Source organism: Dermacentor silvarum, chromosome 6 (assembly GCF_013339745.2).
Source record: "Dermacentor silvarum isolate Dsil-2018 chromosome 6, BIME_Dsil_1.4, whole genome shotgun sequence".
NCBI lineage: Eukaryota > Metazoa > Arthropoda > Arachnida > Ixodida > Ixodidae > Dermacentor > Dermacentor silvarum.
Window position 1 is genome coordinate 125,722,702 of NC_051159.1, and position 20,444 is coordinate 125,743,145.

The window sequence follows — 20,444 nt, forward strand, 5'->3', positions numbered from 1 at the left end:
CTCGCATACACAAAGAATTTCGCCCGTGCGAAACGCTTGCGTATCGCACGAATGCTTCATCGGGCGCCTGAATTATCATTGATGCATTGTAGAATTTTCTAACGTGGTGCTGTGAGTGCGGAGGATACTGGACACAATTGAGGAAACAAATAAAGTTCTATTTGTACCGAATTCTAGGCGCGTTTCACAAAATGTGCTGCTTGTGAAGGGAAATGGCACAGATAAAAAAAATAATAATCCGCTTCCGACATACAAGTCGTCAATAAAGCCGAAGTACAATTCGTCGAGTGAACTTTGGATATCACGGTGTCGGAAATTTCTTTCCTCCTTTACTGGTGTTTACTGATATGTATATGCGCACAGCTGACTATCGACCGGATGTGCCCGGGTATTTATTGCGGCCATGACCTTCGTTTCATGTGCTTGATTAAAAAAAAAAGAAAAGAAAAAGAATGCGCTAAATAAATGTCGCGGGCGCTTCTCGCGGGATTTTGAACTGAGCACTGAATTATTAGAGTCAAAATTTCTTTTTTTGTACTTTCAGTTGTTTCGCGATCGCTATGCATGTACGCCTTGAGAGAGAGCTCTATACGGTAACGAACGTCGGTCGCTGGGACCAACTGAACCTGAAAGCATTCCTTCAGCAGCTTGTGTAGGTAACATGGAGAGATGGTCTCGTACGTTGTGGCCAATATTTTGCGGGGGTGTAAGTTCGAGTTTTAAGTGGTATGCTAAACGTGATACTAAAGTCGCCTCGCGGTTCTGTCAATGAGCGGAATAATAACCCGATTCCAAACTTTACGAGTCCTGCTTCCCGGATCTTCCAGCATTTAATCGACGATTTTTAGTCAGCGCGCCTGAATAAAAAGAAACCGGGGCAGTGACAGGTTCACAGTGTCTCGACGTTGACGGATTTGTAGTGTCTGCTCTTAACCCTCGGTTAAACTCGACATGAATTCATGGTTAGCTTATTTATGCACGTTAATCTAGTGTTAACGAGACATGGCGTTATAGTTAGGAGTGGCTGAAGCAGTAATAGCTGCGGAATGCGTTAGGCTGCTTGCGAACAAACAACCGCACGAGGAAAAAAGAAGAGGTACGAAAAATGATGATGATAAAAAGAAAAATGCAGTGGTGACAGCTCCAATCGTCGCGGGTGCGCTGAGCACTTGGAAGTCGACGGCTTCATTCTCCAGCTGCGCCGGTTGCGTTTTTCCCAACATCAACGTAAGGATGCCTGGAGCGCTTCGACAAGAACTGTATATATGTGTTCGGTCCAGGTATCGCCGGAGCTCAGGGACGAGCATCGAGGTACCCCGTGTAGAGCGGGGCGTCCAAAATCTTGGAGGCCAATGCCGCAGAGTTTCTTACGCTATAATACTCTTCTGCACACGGCGTTGCGCGCATTTGGTCATTTCACATTTGGGCACCGTACAGCGCACGCGCATAATCTGAACACTTGTCTTCTCTTTCATTCCCCCTCCCCCTTCCAACGTGTAGGGTAGTAAACTATTCAGTCTAGTTACCCTCTCTCTCTCTCTCTCGGTCATTTCGCAATACGTTTAATTTCACCAATGAAGAGATGTTATATTTTCTGATGCCATACTAAATGTTATCCGTTAAAGCCATTTTGGTATTTAGCTCATGAACCTACGCAAGTTTCTGCCTCCTCCTTTGATGTCAATCTAATGCGGCTCTGGAGTAGCAGTATTGTGCTTCTTTCACAGTCGTACGCGTTTTTTTTTTTTTTTTTTTGTTCGAACCCAGCCGACACGGATGATTTTTTTAAAGGTTATTCGCCCGGCAGAGGCATGCAAGCGCGATGTTAATTAGATGATCCGATCCCTACGTAGCTCATATAAAGGTTGAGCGCGTATAATGCTGAAAATCTATAGTACAGTGCGCTGTTAAGGCAAGCCTCGCGAGCCCTCGGCAAACGCGGCGACCAATGCAGCGCGCTTACATCCCATTTCGCGGCGCCTCTTCGGTGAAGCGTACTGCTGCATCTGGCCATGCCAAGGAGAAGAGGAAGCAGGAGGAAGACTTGCCGTGTTTAGTGTGCATACCGCTTGACCCTGCGGGACCATTCTCGTTGCGCAACCGAGCGCGTGGTCGGCGTCGCGTATGCGTTAAAGCGCGCCGTTCATTTTGGGCCACCTCGCCGTCCCGTGTTTTGCGCAAACTCGCGCCGTTTCGTAACCACCGCACACACGCGCCTCGCCCTTTGGCTGCGCGCGAATAGACATCCGTTCGGCGGTAACGAACGCCGCGTTTAGGTATATATACACTGCGTTCGGACTGGCAGTGCGTCGACTAGTTGAGCTGTTCGGGTCAAGCTCGTTAGGTGTTGCGACAGTCGCGATTGTGTATATGTGCAGGGACAAAGGAAGAGGGGTATAGGAGGTGTGAATCGTATGCTTGCGTGACTCGGCACTTCGTACTCGACGAGCGCGCTGGGCCCAACCGCCGAGAGAACAGTCCCGGGAGGTAGGTCACCAACCTGCGGATCGACGATGCCGCCGCGCTTGCGAAATCCTGGATGATGACCCGAGGGGAAGCGTTGCCAGCAGGGCCGGGGTTTTTCGCGCGTTGGCGGGAAATGGAGAAGTGACGAAATAGGTAAATGAGGGCTGGTTCAGCGTGTTCATTTCAGGTGTGGGGCTGGTTAAAGCGGCAGCTGGTATGCAGCCGCATGCAGATACGGAGCCGAGGAAGAGACGTGAGGGATGTCTGCGGAGAAATGAGAGAAAGTGATTGACAGAATGCAATAGCATGGAGGCCGCTCCGCGCTGAACCGCGCCGCTCCGCGCTGAACCGCTCAGGGAGTAGTTGTAGCAGTGACGTAGCAGCGTCAGAAGACGTCGGCTTGCAACGGTGTAGCTCCATTCTACGCGCTCCACAACATGGTAATGCGGTAGCGGTGTTACGTGTACGCCAAACTAAAACAGTTTTTTTTTTTTTCGGGGTGGTGTTCAGGCTTGCAGTAGAAGGACTTCTTGCTATATCTGTAGTTTCTCGCATGCTTTGCTCTGAAAATCCTGCCAATTGCTGCACGTAACTTTGCGTTAGCGGAGGCAGCCGTGCTCGTTAACTCAGCCAAGTTTGTATTATAATTACTCTTCGCATTAGAGTGCTTTGGTTGGCCACGAACAGAACGCCAGCGCAGTTGGCCAAAGGAAGCCCGTAATCGGGAACGTTCTTTTCTCGTTTCGTTTATTTATACAAGGTATGTACAAATACACGCATGGATATGTGTGTATATAGGAAGTGGCCGCATAGCACGAGGCTGTAAGGGGACCTCCTATTGCATAATACAATAACTAAGTTGAACGATATATCAATGCATAGAAAATACGTGTAAAAGGAATGTTATACGAGTTAACTAGCAACGAAGCGTACACGGATAACAACGAGCACAGCCTCAACGTGTTAGCCGGGGACATGGGAAACGAGTAATCATCTATGTCGTGGCATTTTAACTTTTACCTTATTCCAGCGAAATGACATTACTGAAAGTTGGAGACCTCATTATTATAATGAATATTTCATGCCTACAAAATTAGGCTGTACTATAGTGTCGTCGCCACTGTGCTGTACCGTTAGCAGTAATGCATATGAACATCTTGGCGCGTTATTCTCACTGTCGCGTTTTCACAGAATTCACACTTCGCCTTTGGTTGCCGGCGCGTTCGTGATATATGACTGAAAAGATAATCTGAAGCGCGTTTCCTTTCGCGGGGGTATCGTAATGTCGTTCATTCCGCGAACTCTTCGCAGTGATGAGTATTGCTGCTTAATTTGCAGAATATATATATATATATATATATATATATATATATATATATATATATATATATATATATATATAATGTGTGTGTGTGCGAACGAGAACAATGGGAACCGAGGGACCCGATTATTAAGTATATATATACTGGTACATATTCCATTTGCGCTCTAGGGAGGTGCGCGCGCATGCTGGCTCTCTTCACGACATAAAAAAAAAAAAAGAATACTGCGGTATTGTCGTAACGCAGTGAGCAAAACAATCGCGGCGCCTCTTCCGAGAACAGTATCGCAAATATAATTACAATGCCGAGCTGTGTGACCTTTACGCTCGCAGTTTGAGCCCTGCAAAGGTCAGTCAGAGAAAATAAACGCTCACATGTACAGCGTCACTGCGTGCATACAGTGAGGCGTCCAGCCTTTTCTGTAAATAATGAGGTGGCATAATAGTTCTGAGAACTATGTTGTTATTTCCTCTCCGTGCGCCTTTCTCATTGGAGCGCGTGTCAATTCATTTGCATAAGCCTCGTCTTAAATGTAAACGGGCTATGCATGATGATCGTGCGTTTACACGTAGGAAACTCAGTAGTGTTCTAGCTTGCGCCAACTCACTTGTGTGTGCATTATAACACGTACCGATTGTTCTTTTGTTGGCATGCAGATATTCTTGAGGGCGTGCACACGATGGCCGACATTCTACTCTGTGTAGTGAGGGTGTAGGTGTAGGGGGAATGGGGCTTTAAAGGTTCCAGAGGGTATTGAAGCAGCCCCCATCATGGGGCTGCTGCTATGGGGGAAACAAGGTTCGATCCGTCCATCGGGCAGGTATTTTTTTTTTTTTTAATGTGAGCCTACAGGACAGCAGCAGCAGTCAGCAGCCACGGTCGAGAATGTTCGGGAAGGTTCGCAAAGAAACCTTCACTTAAAGATTAAACGTGCGAAGAAGCAGACTAACATTAAGAGGGACACTTTTAAGAGCACCAGAAAATCAGATTAAAATTTTGAAGCGTTCTCTCAGCAGCCTACTTTTTAACTCGTTTGTCTGAAGTGGCTGGGTTACTGTCACTTTTGCGCCCAATTCCTCAGCTCGGTTTCGTCTGCGTGGCTTCAAGGACCTCCACGTATTTTCTCGCATTCTGGGTGCTTCACCTAGTGCTTCACTTCGTGGAATGTTTTACTTTAGACCTTTCTGGCAAGCGTTCGCTTCGCGGCATGGACGCTGTATCCTGATCGAACGCCGATTCATTTATCCGCCTAATTTCTGAAATCGGATCACGATGATGCAACATTGGTTCTGGTTACGACGCGTGCGGTTAACGTGTTCGACATTTCGCTGTGTCGGAACCTGTCGTTCCACCCAGAATCTGGCACACTTCCCGAAGGCCACGCGCGTCTCAAAGGTGAGAAGTCACGCAGCGTTTCCCAACTCGTGGCAGTCGCCGGCAAATGGCGCCAGCGTTCGGATGTAGCTCCGCGCGTTATCGTACCGGGCGGTCGACATCGTTATGGATTTAGTGAGAGGCGACTCCATTTTCCTGCTGCCTCGTCCTCGAGCCACGACGAAACGATCTCGTCTCCTTTCCTTTCATTATTACGTTTACACCGCTTCCAATCATCTTGCCTTTCTTTTCGCCTTTATGCTCTTGCCGCAAAAAATACTCGAGAGATAGTTGTGGTGCTCTCGACGAAGCTTTCCTCCTACCCAACCAACCCTTAGAAACCACCCTGTCTCAGTCCCTTTCGATGGCTAAAAGACGGTGCGTTTTCCTCTCACAACCTCACGTGCGACGCCCTTTGTTTTGAGTAGCGGGCGTCCGGCTTCCATCACACGGTTCACCACACCGGCTAGTACTAACCACATCTATACCAGCGCGGACTGTTCCGTTCGCTTTCACCACCCGCCGCTCATCTGCTTTTTTATTTTCATTTCTTTCCTCCACCTTTCTTGCTTGCGCAACTCGTTCCGCGGAGGAGCCCTCGTTTTCTTTTCGTGCTGGCAAACTCTCAGCAGGAAGCGGTCAGAAAAAAAAAAGAAAAAAGAAAAAAAGAAAGGGGCGTCGAAAAGAATAAAGGAAAAGAAAACAAAATAAAAGAAAACGTTCTCGCCAAGTTATTATAGTTGCCGGGGCTGTTTCACGGCCTCAGCGTTGCTCTCTCTCCCTCCTTTCCTCCTCCGTCGCTTCTTCTAACTCGGGCCGTTCCCGTGACTTGGGTGGCGATGCGCAGGCGTCAGTGGTGGTGGTACTACATAACGACGGTGATGCTTCCTCGCGGCGCGGCCTCCGCTATTTTTATGGCCGCATGACCTTGCCCCCTCGGCAGCGCAGTGAGGCAGAGCACTGCTACTGCACGCAACCAGCACAGCCACCACCGCTACTGCAGCGGCTACTGCCAGGAGGGCGAGACGCCCAACTTCCCTTCCTCTTTCCCTCTCCCATGGTACTAATGCACTGTTGGCAGTAGCAGCGCTTGGGCACGCTTTCCTGCGGCGCTTGCAAGCCGCGCGGCTGCGCTGAGGCGGCGCCCTTGTCGGAGACGTTAGGCCGTCCGTTATGTTCGGCTGTCGTGCCGAGAAGCCGCCGCCTGGTCTTGCTGTAAGGGGCCGCCAGATAACTGCCTTTCGGGACCGCTCGGGCCTGTGCTTTCTGGCTCGCTCGCGGTAAATGGAAACCAAATCGGCCGCAGTGGCTTTCTCCTTGCGAGCCCTTTTTCCGTTTGAACGTAGCAGAATTGCACCTTTTCTCTCGAAGTAACGAACGTAGGGGCTTTTAAAGAAGGCTGTGTAGTCGCCAGCGATGAGGTGGTTCTGTCCCAACTCGAGTAATTACGAATGCTTTCCAAAGCTTCTCAATCGCCGCTGTGGGGGCCTAGAGGCAATCGTTAGAGGTTTGATTATAGGGATGGTGAGCAGTGGCGTCCCCTTTCGTACGTGCCACCAGCTTGGCCATCGTTGTCTGTCTTTGTACGAACGAAAAAAAAAAAAAATGAAGAAAGAAAAGTGATAGAAAAACGCGTGGTGGAATGACATGCCGCAAACATTTAGACAACCCGTAGGTGTATATAGATAATTTTCTATGCACTCTATAGAATGTGTATCGACAACGTCTGGGCTGATCGACTAAACAAACCCATGCATGTGTCTTGTAGGTAGTCTGCGAACTTTATATATAGCAAAAAAGAACACGTATAAATGAAGGCAGATCAGTCTGCAAGAACACTGTAGACAACTTTTAGAAAGTGTTAATTCATTTTCGTTGGGGGCTTACTGCCGTAAATCGTTTTCATTTCGAGTGACGATTTTGGTGTTGCACCGTCGTCTCCGAACCGTGCTAAAGGAAAGCGTGACCCTTGCTGCGAAAAACTGTAATGCCGGGGGACACGCGTCATCCTTCGTCGGCGGCATATTTCACTGCACTTTACCGCCGCCTACTCTCTCCACGGTGTCCTTGCGTGCGAACCCGGAAGGAGCCCGATTTCTGTCATGGTTGTTCTGACGGAGGGACAGGGACCATTGACGTCATCGGTTGACGTGCGCTTGGCAGCTCTCGCCGATCGATTTCTTTAAGCCTGCAAGGCTTTCTCCGCACACCCATATTTGTTTTCTTCTTCTTTTTTTCTGTGCGCTCACTTTCCTCGAGCTAAGAAAAGCCGGTACCAGTGCGCGGAACTTGCGTGAGCCGTGTGGCGGGGGCGGCTTGCCGCCCACCACCTGTGCACTGGAGCTTGCCAAACGTTGCTCCGCAACGACTAAGTAGATTAGGAGGATAAAAAAAAAATGGAGCAGAGAAGTCCCTGTCCAAGGTTTAGCAATGAAATACCCGTGCACTGGCTTTGTGCTTCGATGAGTGGCTTTCCGATTGGATTTGACCCGTGGCCCTGCAATGTTGCTTAAAGGGACACTGAAGCAAAATATGAAGTTCAGCTAGACTGAAAGATTAGGCTTCTCTAATAACGAATCTGTCATTACTTACGAAATCATGAGTTTTGTAATCGAGAAAATGACGAAAATGGAAAGCCGGAGTGGTGCCACCTGTTGTGGACTATGGTACCTCTCTTGTGACGTCAGTTCTGGCCGATCCACGTGACCGCGCCGCCATAGAGGGAGGTCACGCGGAGATTACGTAAGTTCGTCCGTTTTGGCGCGGGCCGTTCAAATCGAGGTGCAGCGGCGGGTCTTTCGGCGACTATTTTCTGCGCAACAAAATGGTATATTGGGACACGGAAAACGGCGATAAGACTTCTAAACGAATAATCTATCGATCTAGCTTACTTAATATTTTACTTCAGTGTCCCTTTAAGGAATGCTGGCGGACATACTCTCGGATCGGTCTCTCGGCGTCATCGGCATTTCCCGTTAAACACGTGTTGCTTGACAGAAAACTTTGGTGCAGAATAGTTTACAGTACCCGGAGAAACCCATGGACAAGGTCTGTGTAATGAACTTCCTTCTGTAAACTATGCTTCTCAATTTAACATTCAGTAAACGTCTTCGTCATTGTCTTTCTCGAAGGTCGGAAGAGTATAAAGGACAAAACACTTGTAGCGTGAACAAAAAGACGAAAAAAAAAAAAAACGAAATAAAAAGAAAAGCGATCACCGGCACGTCTTAAAGCCAGTACAGTAGGCTGGCTATATAAGCACATTCGCCGGCTTCGCGACTGTTCAGTCGTCCACTCTGTGAGAAACACACTCACTCATGCCGATCCCCTGACCACATCTCTCGGCCAATCAGCTCGTTTCGAGCTAGAAATACCATTCCCAACCAACGACCACGAGAAGTGGCCGAAGTTTCATATACGCTTACGCTTTATAAAATGCACTTATATTAGTGCGCTGATCACGCGCCAGCTGAGCGATGGTTTATACGCGTACCCTCAAATCTTACGAAACGCTCGCTCCTCCCGCTCATCGGCATAAGTTTTGCAAGCTGTTGGTCGTCGCGGTAGGAACTTTCTTCACCGCTGCTGCTGCTGCCGTACATTCCTTGTTTTTCTTACAATCTATTGCTGCATTTCTGTCCTTTCTTTTCCTTTTATCCGATCCCTGCGGCTCTTCGGTTGCGTGATTCTCTCTTCTGCAGCTGAACGTGTTCCGGCCGCTCGTCCCGTACATGCATTCCTCTGTCTTCCTGTTTGTCTCGTACGGTGCCTGCAGACGGCGATCTGCACGTGCCTAAGTGACTGCAGCTGCTTCCCTTATATATTTTTGCTGCTTTTCCTCGCCTCAGTTCCTCGTCCTGTACATTTGTCTTTCACCGGCTGCTTCCTCGGCTACGCTCTGCATGCAAATTCGTATTGCGGTGTGATGCTTCGAGGTCTGACGACATGCTTGTATGCGGAGGTACGTTCGTAGAAGCTGAGGTACGCCTATAGTACTTGTTTGTGCCTGCCTCGGATGTTGATTGGTTGACTTGACCGATTGATTGGTAGTTGCAACTGTTTTTATATTTAAGGTTTACGATGGCACCCGGCTGTCCTGGATTATAATCCTCCTCCAAAACCGTATAGGTCAGCTGTCGTGAAGTTGACGCTCTGTTTCAGATTACGTAGTGGATCGCCATCTTGTGCTGGTTACCCTTCTAACCATTGTGCTGAGGGTGTTTGGTGAATTTTAGTCGTATCAATAAGAGAAGTCCTGCCAGAGACTCTGGATCAGTTCATAAGAACCGACCACCACTTGGTTGCCGTTCCCGAGTGTGGCGCATTATTTGCATTATTTGGGTTACTATGATTACATTCCGTAGGCAAACGTTTAATTTTCAGGGTACGGCGCATGTAGGAGTTATGCTGCTTGCACATGCACACAGTTCTAAGCCGGTCCCGTCTTGAGACAAGGGCAGGCAGAGCGCCGGTGTCAAGCACGTGTATTTGCGTGCTCATCTCGGGCTTTGTTACTTGAACTCTCTTCGCATGACTTTTGTGACGCTTCGGAGCGGTTGCTTTTTCATTTCGCGCACTTCCTGTCGCTGGAGTCTTGCCACGTCGTATTTCACTCGCCTTGACGAGTGAGCATATACGTGTCTGTCGAAACACAAAAAAATTCGAGTTCTTTTTTTTCTTGCTTGAAGAGAGGAAACGTATAGGGCGCGGAAGAAGAGCACGGATTGGAAAAGTCCCACCGCTGTCTGCGGGTAGCTGCCTCAGCGTGTGGGGGTGGTCACGTGGCGCCGCACGGAAAGGCCGCAGAAACGTGGAACCCGTCCAACAAGGAACTGTTAGGGGTTGCGGCGATGAAGTGCGCCCCCTCCCGCTCACTCACAATCTCTCTCCCTCCTCCGAATCCCGGCTCCTTTCGTATTCTTTTCGAAAAGCTATAAACGCTAAGCGGAGGACTTGCAAGGGGGCAGGGGGAAATGACAAATATATTCTTGCGTGCGACGACGGCAGGACTTCACACCGTGCGGACTTAGTCGATGTCCGGTTGGCCGGTTCCCACACGAATGTTAGTGCTGCGCGAGAGCCGGGAGAAGTTTAGACATTCGCTCGCAAGCGGTTCACTACCTCCCAACCTTTGTTCGCCTTTACTAATTTCTTTCTTTTCTTTCTTTTTGCTATTCTGTATTTTTTTTTCAAGTTGCGTCTCCCAGACGCGTGAAAGTCGTTAGGCGTGCGTCGGGTTTTGGCAGTATACCGTGGCGCCCTATATATAAAACGCGACCACTGCCGTGGCGTAGTTCGTATAGACGAAAACAGTGCCGCTCCACCCGAGGAAATGCCGTGTAGCGTCCGCAAAGCGACTTACAAAGTGTGGCTGGCCGGCCTAATTATACTGCAATTGCAGGCAACCTATATAGAATGGCATGCGCTTTGTGGGAAGGCAAGATTAATGCTTGGCGGCCAAGTTTTCGAAAGGCGTTCTGCCCGAGATTGAGCGCAGCTGATGACGCAGAACAAGCGCAGAGCAAGTGTTTACGCGCCTGCTTTCTCGGCTTGCACGCTTTTTCACGTTGTGTTGTAGCGTTACCTTCCGTTAACTGTGTCCCAGCGCATGTGTGTAGATTTTGGCTTTGGATTTCGTAGTCTGGTTTCAGCCGCCATCTTTCGTTGTGCGTTAATATTACAGCGTTAAATGGGACGGAATGCAGCGTACGATAGACGAAATGGACACCGTCTATTTCGTCCTGCGTTGCGTCTTTAGCGCTGCAAATACGACTATGTTACACTATTCAAGAAACGAACTGCTAGACAAGCTTTTTGCCTCAAGTACACCATTTTGTGGTCGTCATTTTTGTGCAGTGATCTCAGCTTTCACTCGGCGCACGCATTGAGTCGGTTCTTTTAATTGTCCCGATGAGCAGTCAGAGGATAACTGCGTTGTTCTCTGCAGATTCCGTGCACTGACTACCGTGCTCACCAGTCGTGGTTAGTCACTACGTCCTGCTTTGTTAACTGGTTAGCTGAACGTCGAATAAGTTATATGGACGGATGTATATGCTTGTCTTGTTGTAAACCCTGCTTAATTATTAACACGCAGTATTAACTCGCTTTATCCCATGGAACCTGCTTGCACTGATTTCGCTCTGTCTTGCAGACGCGTCGCCGCGCCGTTAAAGCGCGGCCGCGTACTTTTGCGTCTAAGGATCAGCCTTCATACGCACGCCTACCTACGTCCTGTATACAGCATCTCAGCGTGCGCGTGTGTATGAAGGCTGCCTATCTACGTCGCACAATTTATGCCTATTTGTACTTGTACACGTCAGCAAAATATTGAGATAATGAAAAAAAAAAAAAAAAACTGGGAAGCTTGAAGCGATTTGATAATTATGAAGCCGCGTTGACGTAACTCAGGCTTATATAATATGCGCGTCTATTAAGTATACACGCATTCCTATCTATATTCTGGCAGGATTTGTCGATTTCCGCCATGAATCTTAAACATGTTGCCATGTGAACGAATCCTTTTCTCTTCAGTTTTAAAGTTGTGCGTATTGTCAGAAGAAATATTTTGGGGTGACAAATTGCGGCCGAGTCATCGATTCACGATGGCTTGCATTTTGCCAGCTACTTCCGTATCGGCGACACTCGCTGGTGATGTGCCACAACGGTGTGGCCATTTGCGCCTCTGTTCCCGCCCGCATTCTTCCGGTATTCCGGCGCACATCTTCCGTTTCGCTGGCGAAACAGTCCGTCGAGGGGCACATGTGAGGTGGTTGGTAACTTATCATAGCTATCTTTTTTTTTTCGACATGGAACATCTGATTAGCACTGAAGCGCGCTCATAGCCTAAATTTGGAACCAAAGACTGCAGAATATATGTCGCTAATGGATATCCGCTTTAGGCATCGTATAGCTGCCAATTTTCATGAGGTTGGAACAAAGTAGCGGTCACAGTGGGACTGATTTCTAACAATGCGCTTTACCGATGAGCGGTATATCACCTCCGTACGTAAATCCCTCCATTGAAGCCAAACATATTATGACTGATCTGGCAGTTCGGAACAGTGCAGCGCCAGTCGCATTATCTTTCGCTCTCAGTTTTGCGCTCCGTCTACGGGGAATAAATACTTGCTCGACTCTCGTCGTATGCATAGTCACGTCACTTTAGCCAGTTTCCTTCAAATATATTTTTTTATTTACTTGCACGAACGGGCAAGAAACAGATTAACGAGGTAGACTGTAGGCCGACGAGGCCATGATGATGCGCGCCGTTATTTGCACCGGCCTTGCGCCGTTATTATTTTTTCTTTTTTTAGTCGCGTCAGAGGAGAGGTGCGGTGGTATTGACAAGGGCGTCGCGGGGCCTTCCGTCTCTAACATTTAGGCTGGTTTCTCCACAAAGCCGCACTGTCCTCCGTAGCATGGCGGCAAAGCCCACCCGCGAAGTGGCGTCCTGAGCGCGAAGTTCGCTTTGTCCCGTCGCATGTTGATCTTGCGCGTGGGCTTCTGGGACGCTCCCATTTAACTCTGTCACAATTCGTTGAAAATGTAATGGCTGTAAAGTAGCAGAATGTGCACTCGTGATGCGCGTGGCATCATTCTTGTGGGAAAGCCACCCTTGGCGTTACCTGATGTGAAGGTATATGGTGTACTTTCCTGTAGTCCTTATCTGGGCCGTTAGGTGACTGGGGAATAGAGCGTTATGGTAGGCTTCGTAACGGGGGGATGCCACCTTCCGAGCGATGGGGGTGTATTCAGAATTCACGCAAACTGAGGTGCGTACATGGATACCGTTAGTTAAACGCACGCTGCACTTGAAATTCCCAGTACGCATGCGCTCAAATGCGTGAACGGTGTCTCCCACTACAGTGCCTAAAGTAGCGGTGTGCGTCTGTTTCGTAATTTAGTTTGCTGGTACATTCGCGCTGACTGCCCTCCTTAATTTCTTTCTTTCTTTCTCTGTCGTGCAGTGAGCCGCCTCCATTGCGAGAGCGAGTCCTTCAAGATGGACCTCATCCTCGACGTGAACACCATGCTGTACCCTGTGGACCTGGGTGAGTGGCATGTCCCTTTCGTGGTCTCCTTTTTTGAACATGGTTCGGGTGATCCCAAGTTCGGTAGTCGGTTGCCGGTGAAGCGTGTTTCGTGAGCCTCTAGCTCGTTCTACTTTTCTTTGAATACCCAAACTGTGGTCGCACTTACGTCGGAAGACTTATGCCTCAATAAACGTAGGGGAGGAAGAACCACTGCCAATGTACAAGGCGGCTCGGGAAGAATTTTGAATTTTCATCGGTTTTAGTGCTGCTGCCTTTGTGTCGTCGTGGTGAAACAGGAGAAGAGAAATAAGTTAGAAAACGAATAATGAAAGGATGCCATGTCAGCGGAAAGTTGGCCTCCTTCTTCCGAGATTATTCATTCGTTCCCGCGGTGCTACTATCCATTCGCAAAAAAATCACGTGTTTTTGTTATTGAATGTATCTGATCAAACGAACAGTGAAATTAATATATTTTGAGGATTTCACCTGACGTCACACGGTATTGTTCTCCAGCTTGATGGCAGCCTTAGAACTCCCGATGAGGCGTATGGTATGGAGAATTCGGTAACGAACCGATTGTTTTTCACGTCGCTACAAAACAATTTTTGTTATAATGCGCATAACATAAGCTCAATTTGCAGCTGTTTTCCTTGTTTGTTTCTTGGGTCTTCTACGAGTACGCTAGATGAACACCTGGAGATTCAAGCGGCGGTGTTGCACCAGTGAGTCGAGGTACAGGGCTGTCGAAAGAAAGAAAAAGAGGCAAGAAGGTGGGTGGGTTTAGGAAGGGGCACACTATAGGTCTTGGCCGCCAGGCAGTTTCCGTTACCGAATAGGGCAGTGTGGTGAGAGAGGAGGAATGCGCTGGAGACTCCCTCGAATGGCGATTGTGAAAGGACTCCGAAAGAGTCCTTCTTCACAAGGTGCGTAATTACATGGCAACAACTGTTATTCGTGCGTGCCGGACTCGAGTTGCTTGTGCATAGTCACGCGTGACGCTCGGATGTGATCCGCCCATGGTGGCGTCTTCAATGTCTTTCCGCGTGCGTATTCTGTATACAGGTACGTGCAGCCGATGTTTGGGCATGCCCGTAGTTGCCCGAGGAGTATTGATACTACTGTAGTGATGCCCCGACCCTACGCTGCCAGCAGCAAGGCCATCTCACCGCTCTTATGCCGTTTCATTTCCGCTTTCTGGTTATGCAGAAGAGTGCGTGCGCGTTCGTGAGATCTTTTCCTTCCTTGTTCTTTGAAGCCTATATAAGTTCAGGGCTTGAATACCAGCACTGCCAAGAATAACCTCGTTTTGACGTCATATTATGCATGAAGTTAGGTCGCAGTAAAACCAGTTGGACGTTTTTGAGTGTCTGATGGTATCCCATAAGGCGCCCGCCATTTGCAATAAGCAAATGTTTACCCGCCGCTAGCCTAATGGCTTTGTCGTTCTGCTGCTGAGCCTGAGGTTGCGGGATCGATTCCTGGCTATGGCGGCCGTATTCCAATGGAGAAGTAATGCAAAAAAAAAAAAGAAAAAAAAAAAACGCTCGTGTACCGAGCATAGACCGCGGTGTCTCTCATAGTCTATTTCTTTTGCTTCGGGACGTTAATGAACGAATGAAAGAAATAATTGTTGGAATTTCGGAGACCATTTACCTACAATCGCTGCATCCTCGCACTTTTGATTATAGCGTTACCGCCCACCGTTCCTCGTCTGATACCTGCATAGCTGGAGTTCTGCGTCGGGGCTACGCGTCCACATTGCGTCGGAACGGGTTCTTCGCGTGTAGTGAGTGGTTGCTGCCACGAGGAAAAAAAAAAAAAAAAAAAAGAACGAATGGTGGTGGTCGCCACTTTTCCTTACGCGGAAATGTCGCGTGGCGTTTCGTTTGTTCTTTCCCTTGGGGGTCGCCGAGGACTTTCGCCGTTTGTTGCGATTTTCTCTTCCTCCTACTCCGTTTCGCTGGGGTACGTGCGCGAAGACGCTGAGCCGGCGCGGTTTCCGTCGCCTGACTGTTCGCCTTTCTTTTTTCTTTTATTTATTCACTTGATCTGAATTTCGCTTTGACGGCAGCGAGTCCCGATGCCGAGTCCCGACGCTGAGCCTGAGTGTCACCGCAGCTTGCTATACGGGTCATGCGGTTATACGCTTTTGCATGCCAAAGGCGGGATTGAGGAGCTTCCTGGAAGCACTTGAGGGATATTCAACGCTACGACAGTGCGTGCAGATAGTCCGAGTCTTGTCTGCGTAACGGAACGACCCAGTTGGAACTCATCGTCAAAGCAGATATTGCGCGCGTCTCTTTGTGTGAACAGAACCGTCACGATAACGTCGTCTTCAGTTCTGTACGGGTGATTTGCGAAGTGCATAGTGAGAAGTAGCTGAAATATTTTGCTAAATAAATATTTAAAAAGTCTTTTTTCTGCACCCTTGGTCTGGAAGTTCCGGTTCCATGGTGGAACTAATTCCGCGGAACCTGCCCTTCAGAGCTGCTTGGTCACGTAATTCTCCGAAGATGAGGATCAACAATAAGATTACGCGAAAGTGGAAGTATCCCTGGTAGTGATCAGTCAAAAATGCGACGTTTTTGCGAGCTGTACTGTTCGATAACTTTCGCATTAACACCCTACGATGGCTGTTCCTTCGCGGTTGCGTGTGGCCCACACGCAACCACTAACTTTTCTGGATAAAGCGCAGGCGCGTGGGTGTTCTGCCACCGTCTCCCGCCGAAACCACTCGGCCTGTCGTTACGTGACCTTGATCCGCGCGAATATTTCACGTGGAGACCAGGAGAAAGAGCAGGAAGGGGGAAAAGGAACGTCCTTGGCTGCTCGGGTTGAAGACGGATCGGTCAGAAAAAAAAAAACGGACGAAGGAAGAGACCTCTATCGCCCGGCGTCGTCGGCATCGGGTCGTCGCGTTTCACGAGAGCGCCGTCAGATGGCGCCAGCACTCGCTTCGCGAAGCGTTGCTAGGCTCGGCCCCAGCCTTGGCAACAAGCAGCTGGCTGCTCCGCGTGGGTAGCGTGGGCGCTTCGTCGTCATGCTGTGCTTGTGGTATGGTTTACTGACGAGCTCCGGCGCGGCTTGTAAGATGTCGGAGTAATGTTCAATTTACACCGCACCGGAAAACTGCGTATTTGGTTGTTGTCGTCGATACTACCTTTCGAGTGAGACAGTAAATGTTCATGTTTTCTACACGCGAGCCAAATGCGTCTACGCATGTGCGGTTCAGTCGCTTATTGATTAACCTGGGAATTCCGTTTGACGATTGCGCCTGAGATATTGAGAGATAGAAGCTAGAGCCGCGCTGGCGCCCTTTGTGACCTGCTGAACTGTACAGGTGGGGGAGATTACTCATTGGCTGTCCGGTTGTGAAGTGCCAATGTCGTGCGCCTTCTGTGACGTCTCACTCTCACGGCGGAATCCAGAACGGGCTCCCAAGGCAACGTCCCCGTTGATGCCGTGTCTGCGTAACCGTAGCATGTTAGACCCCGCTTACAACGCACTCACTGCAATGTGCACACATCGTTAATGATCGAGTTTTACTTATTCACAGAACGCCGAAATAACGTTTTCAGAATACCAGAGTCGTCAGTGACGATTATGTTTCACTACATCTATCGCTATCTAGCCTTTTGCATATCTGATCTAGATCTCAACTTTCGCATTTAAAATCTCTAACGCTATTCTTTCCTTCCTCTCTTCATTTACCCCCACCCCTCCTACATAGAGACCAATGTACCATCTGTCTGAATAAAGGGATTCAATCAATCAGTCACTATATTGTACCATCACCTACGCTTGCAATGACTATGGTTCTATCAATCGCTTCTCTGCCTTTTCCCCCAGCAGTACTCTAATCCTCTCTAACTTATATCGAGCGATGACTAGTTAATCATACCATCTTCTTTGAATCCCAACGCCTCTGGACGGTGGACACTCCCTGTGGACGGTGGGTGAATACCTTGGCATTCCATTACTATGTGCCGAGTCGTTTCCGACCTAATGATGATTATGATGATGATGATTTAATGATGATTTATCCCCTTTGAAATGGGGTGGGGACAAATAGTCACCTAGCCTGCAAGAGTTAATCAGGTATGCTATATATGTTTTTTATCTAGCATTTTTGTATACATCTTCTTAATCTTTTTTCTCCTTCAAAATCTACTTTGCACCGCTGCCTTGACTGTAAGAGATCCAGTCGTATTAATGTCTTCTGTGCTTTTTTCCCACCGATACTCTGGTTCTAACAGTAGTCCAGGTGGCGCCACCTTGTAGCGTTGATTTGAACCAGAGCGCGTAGGGTTGCTGTGAGGGGGTCGGCAGAAACAATCACGAATATAATGTGGCTCTTTTCTTTTCCTTCGACTAGAACAGCTAGAAAAACCCTAGGGATATTTAGATTTTGCGTACGCAAACGTGTTTGGGGTACCCAAAGAGACCTTTGCATGCGCAAAGCGCCACGCCCGGTTTGCGTTCTTTTGTGCTCCTTTTGAGGTTTTCTTGTAAACAGCCCGGCAGTTGGCGACCCCTAACTTTGCGTCCGCGGTATCTAAAACTCCCGAATAACCTTTGTGACGCCTCGCAGTTCACCAGACCACCACACGATGTCGCTGTCACTGCAGCTGCTGCCGTGCATGTCTCCGGTGGTCCTGCATTCCGTAGTCGGTAATGCGCATACGTGCTGGCTAAAGCTCTCCGTTAGGTAGCTTCAGCTTGTCCATACCCGTGTAACCGTTTACGGAATACCGGGTTACCAGATATACAGACGCTGGTAGCAACGCTTGTAGCGACACCTTGTGACGTTTGGTCCACTCACAAAGCCTTAGAAATGGTTTTGTTACGTGTGTGTTCTTTTCAGAGGAAAAAGAAATGGACTTCATGTTAGCGATTACGTTGCTGCGGTCGCTTTACACCAGTAGCTATTTAGAATATGGCTCATCACTGCAATAATAGCTCCGTGTTCTCTGTGGTTAAATTGGGCGCCGCAAGATAGCGCCATCAACGCGGCCGCTCACGCAGACGTCTCTGGTAACCCGGTATATTCCGCAAATCGCGATACGTTTACGGAAAAGCTAAAACAGTGTATTGCTTAAAGGGCTCTTGCCTTTCTTCTTGAACATTGCGTCATGTTAAAAGCGCACGATTCCGGCTGTCGTGGTTCGTATTTGCCAGGTGCTCTTCTGCTAGCTGTCTCACTGTCTCTCTGTCTCAGAGAATTTTAGCTTGTCCGTATACGATTTACCCCTTACGGAACAATGGATTACCGGAGACGCGGACGCCATTAGCAACGCTGCATGGTACCGATTTCTTGTGACGGTCCTATCTCAAGCGCGTTAGGAGCGTTTTGTATTATACATGGCTGCGCTCTCGTCCAATTAAAAACTAAAGTACGCTCTTCACCAGCCACGGAGGAAGGAAATAGTCTAAGAGGAAGCGTTACATAGTCTAGGAGGAAGCGTTACATCAACGCAACCAGCCTCTGTGAAGCCACGTCCTTCGCCTTTTCTCTCTCTCAAAAAGTCGGCCCAACACACGTGACCCTGCTCGCGGACTCGGGCCGAGTGTGCTTGGTTCGCGGTAGGTTTTAATCGAGCTGTGCCGGGCGTGTTTGGGTACCTTGCCAACCGCGCTGTGTACATTTCCCCCCGATATCTTTGCGCAACTTCAGTCGTTTATATTGCAACGTATACAGTCGAGTGCGCCTACAACGGACGCCTCTACAAAGAAATTACCTGTACGACGAATGAATAATTCTGTCCCAGTTCTATTGTGAGCGGTGCGATGCTCGACTTTAACGGTGAAGTGACCTGTGTAATGACTGATTTCATAAGCCTCAAGCACTTCGTTATGAAGGCCTTCGACTACATACATTTATCATCTTTGCAACTTGCAAGTGCGGCAGCCGCTCGTTGCTGTCGCCCCCGCTGTCTTTCATAAGCGCGTGCGCTGTGCGCGTCTAGCCTGGCGGTGGAAGATGCTAAGGTTTACCGTGACGTGATCACGTGTTGGGCTGACTCTTCTGCCTTCAACATTGTTACGTAACGCTCCGTCTTAGTTCTCTCCTTCCTCCATGGCATCAGCAGCTAAGTAGAACGTAGTCCGCTGCAGTGATAACTATTTGTCTTCTCTGGTTCAATTCCGCACCAAAAGATGGCGCTGCCAGCGTTTCTGTTGCCGTCCACGTCTTCGATAAATCGGTTGTGTGTAAAGGGTAATAGGTATAGGAACAAATAAGACTCTATTTTCCAAAAGGAAAGAACTGCTTCTGCGTTACTCTACTACTTCGTTTTTTTCTTTTCTTTATGTGTTGGTTTTCAAAGGCACAACCTTTTCTTTTTCTTTTGTATTGATCTCTCAGCAATTTCTTGCGAAAATGTGAACGAATAAAATGCCATCGCTGGTGCACACCTGAATTTCGTACTGCTAGTTTATATTGGCGCCGTATAAATACTACGAGAAATCGAGAAAATTCGCATCGTAACCCTACAGATTTTGCGCTCATTTGTTCAAAAAAAAAAAAAAAAAATAGCGTAGCGTGCACTAATGGCGCAACGCTAAAGAAACAGCGGAGCTGATCTGCACCTAGCTGGTCCTGGCCTTACGGGTTATGCTTTTCCGGAATTGATTAATTATTGATCGATTATTGATTACATTTTCATTGGCTGTCGCAAGGTATTGGCCACATATTTGGACCAGTCTAAGCACTGCCAAGTCATCCCCAGTATTTCCGCCAGGAATTTATTGATTATTGATCGATTATTGATTAGCTATTGATTGGCTATCGATTGGCTATTGCAAGGTGAAGCGAGGCGCACAGCAGCTGTGCGCAGTGACGTCATGACTAGGCGAGGTTCCGCGAACGCTACGCGGGGAAACGAAAAGTTTAAACAGCTCTGCTGTTAAAATCGCAGATCGGGATCGAATCCTCGCCGCGGCGGCCGCATTTCGATGGAGGGGAAATGCAAGAACGCCCGTGTGCTTGCGTTGTAGTGCACGTTAAAGAACCCCAGGTGGTCAAAATTCATCCGGAGTCATTCACTACGGCGTGCCTCATAATCAGAACTGGTTTTGGCTTGTAAAACCCCAGAAAGAAGAAGAAAATTGACGCACTGCCATTTGCAATTAAGTGTAGAGCACACGACGAAGCTGGGCACATTTTCCCCGGGAAACGCCGTTTGTATTGTTCGGTTGTGCTTCAATAACATTAGCACTCACAACTGCTCTTTCAACGTTTCGTACCGGG

The 20,444-nt window shown here is 48.5% G+C and overlaps 1 protein-coding gene across 3 annotated transcripts in view; it reads left to right on the plus strand.

Moving 5' to 3' along the window:
- The window catches only part of LOC119455940 (DNA-directed RNA polymerases I, II, and III subunit RPABC3), a 132,365-nt gene that overhangs the window by 48,845 nt on the left and 63,076 nt on the right, over window positions 1-20,444 (plus strand). For all 3 annotated transcript variants that reach the window (XM_037717490.2, XM_049669449.1, XM_049669450.1), the window contains exon 2: window positions 13,130-13,213. In XM_037717490.2, coding sequence (XP_037573418.1) covers window positions 13,130-13,213 — 84 coding nt within the window. The remainder of the gene's footprint in view (window positions 1-13,129; window positions 13,214-20,444) is intronic.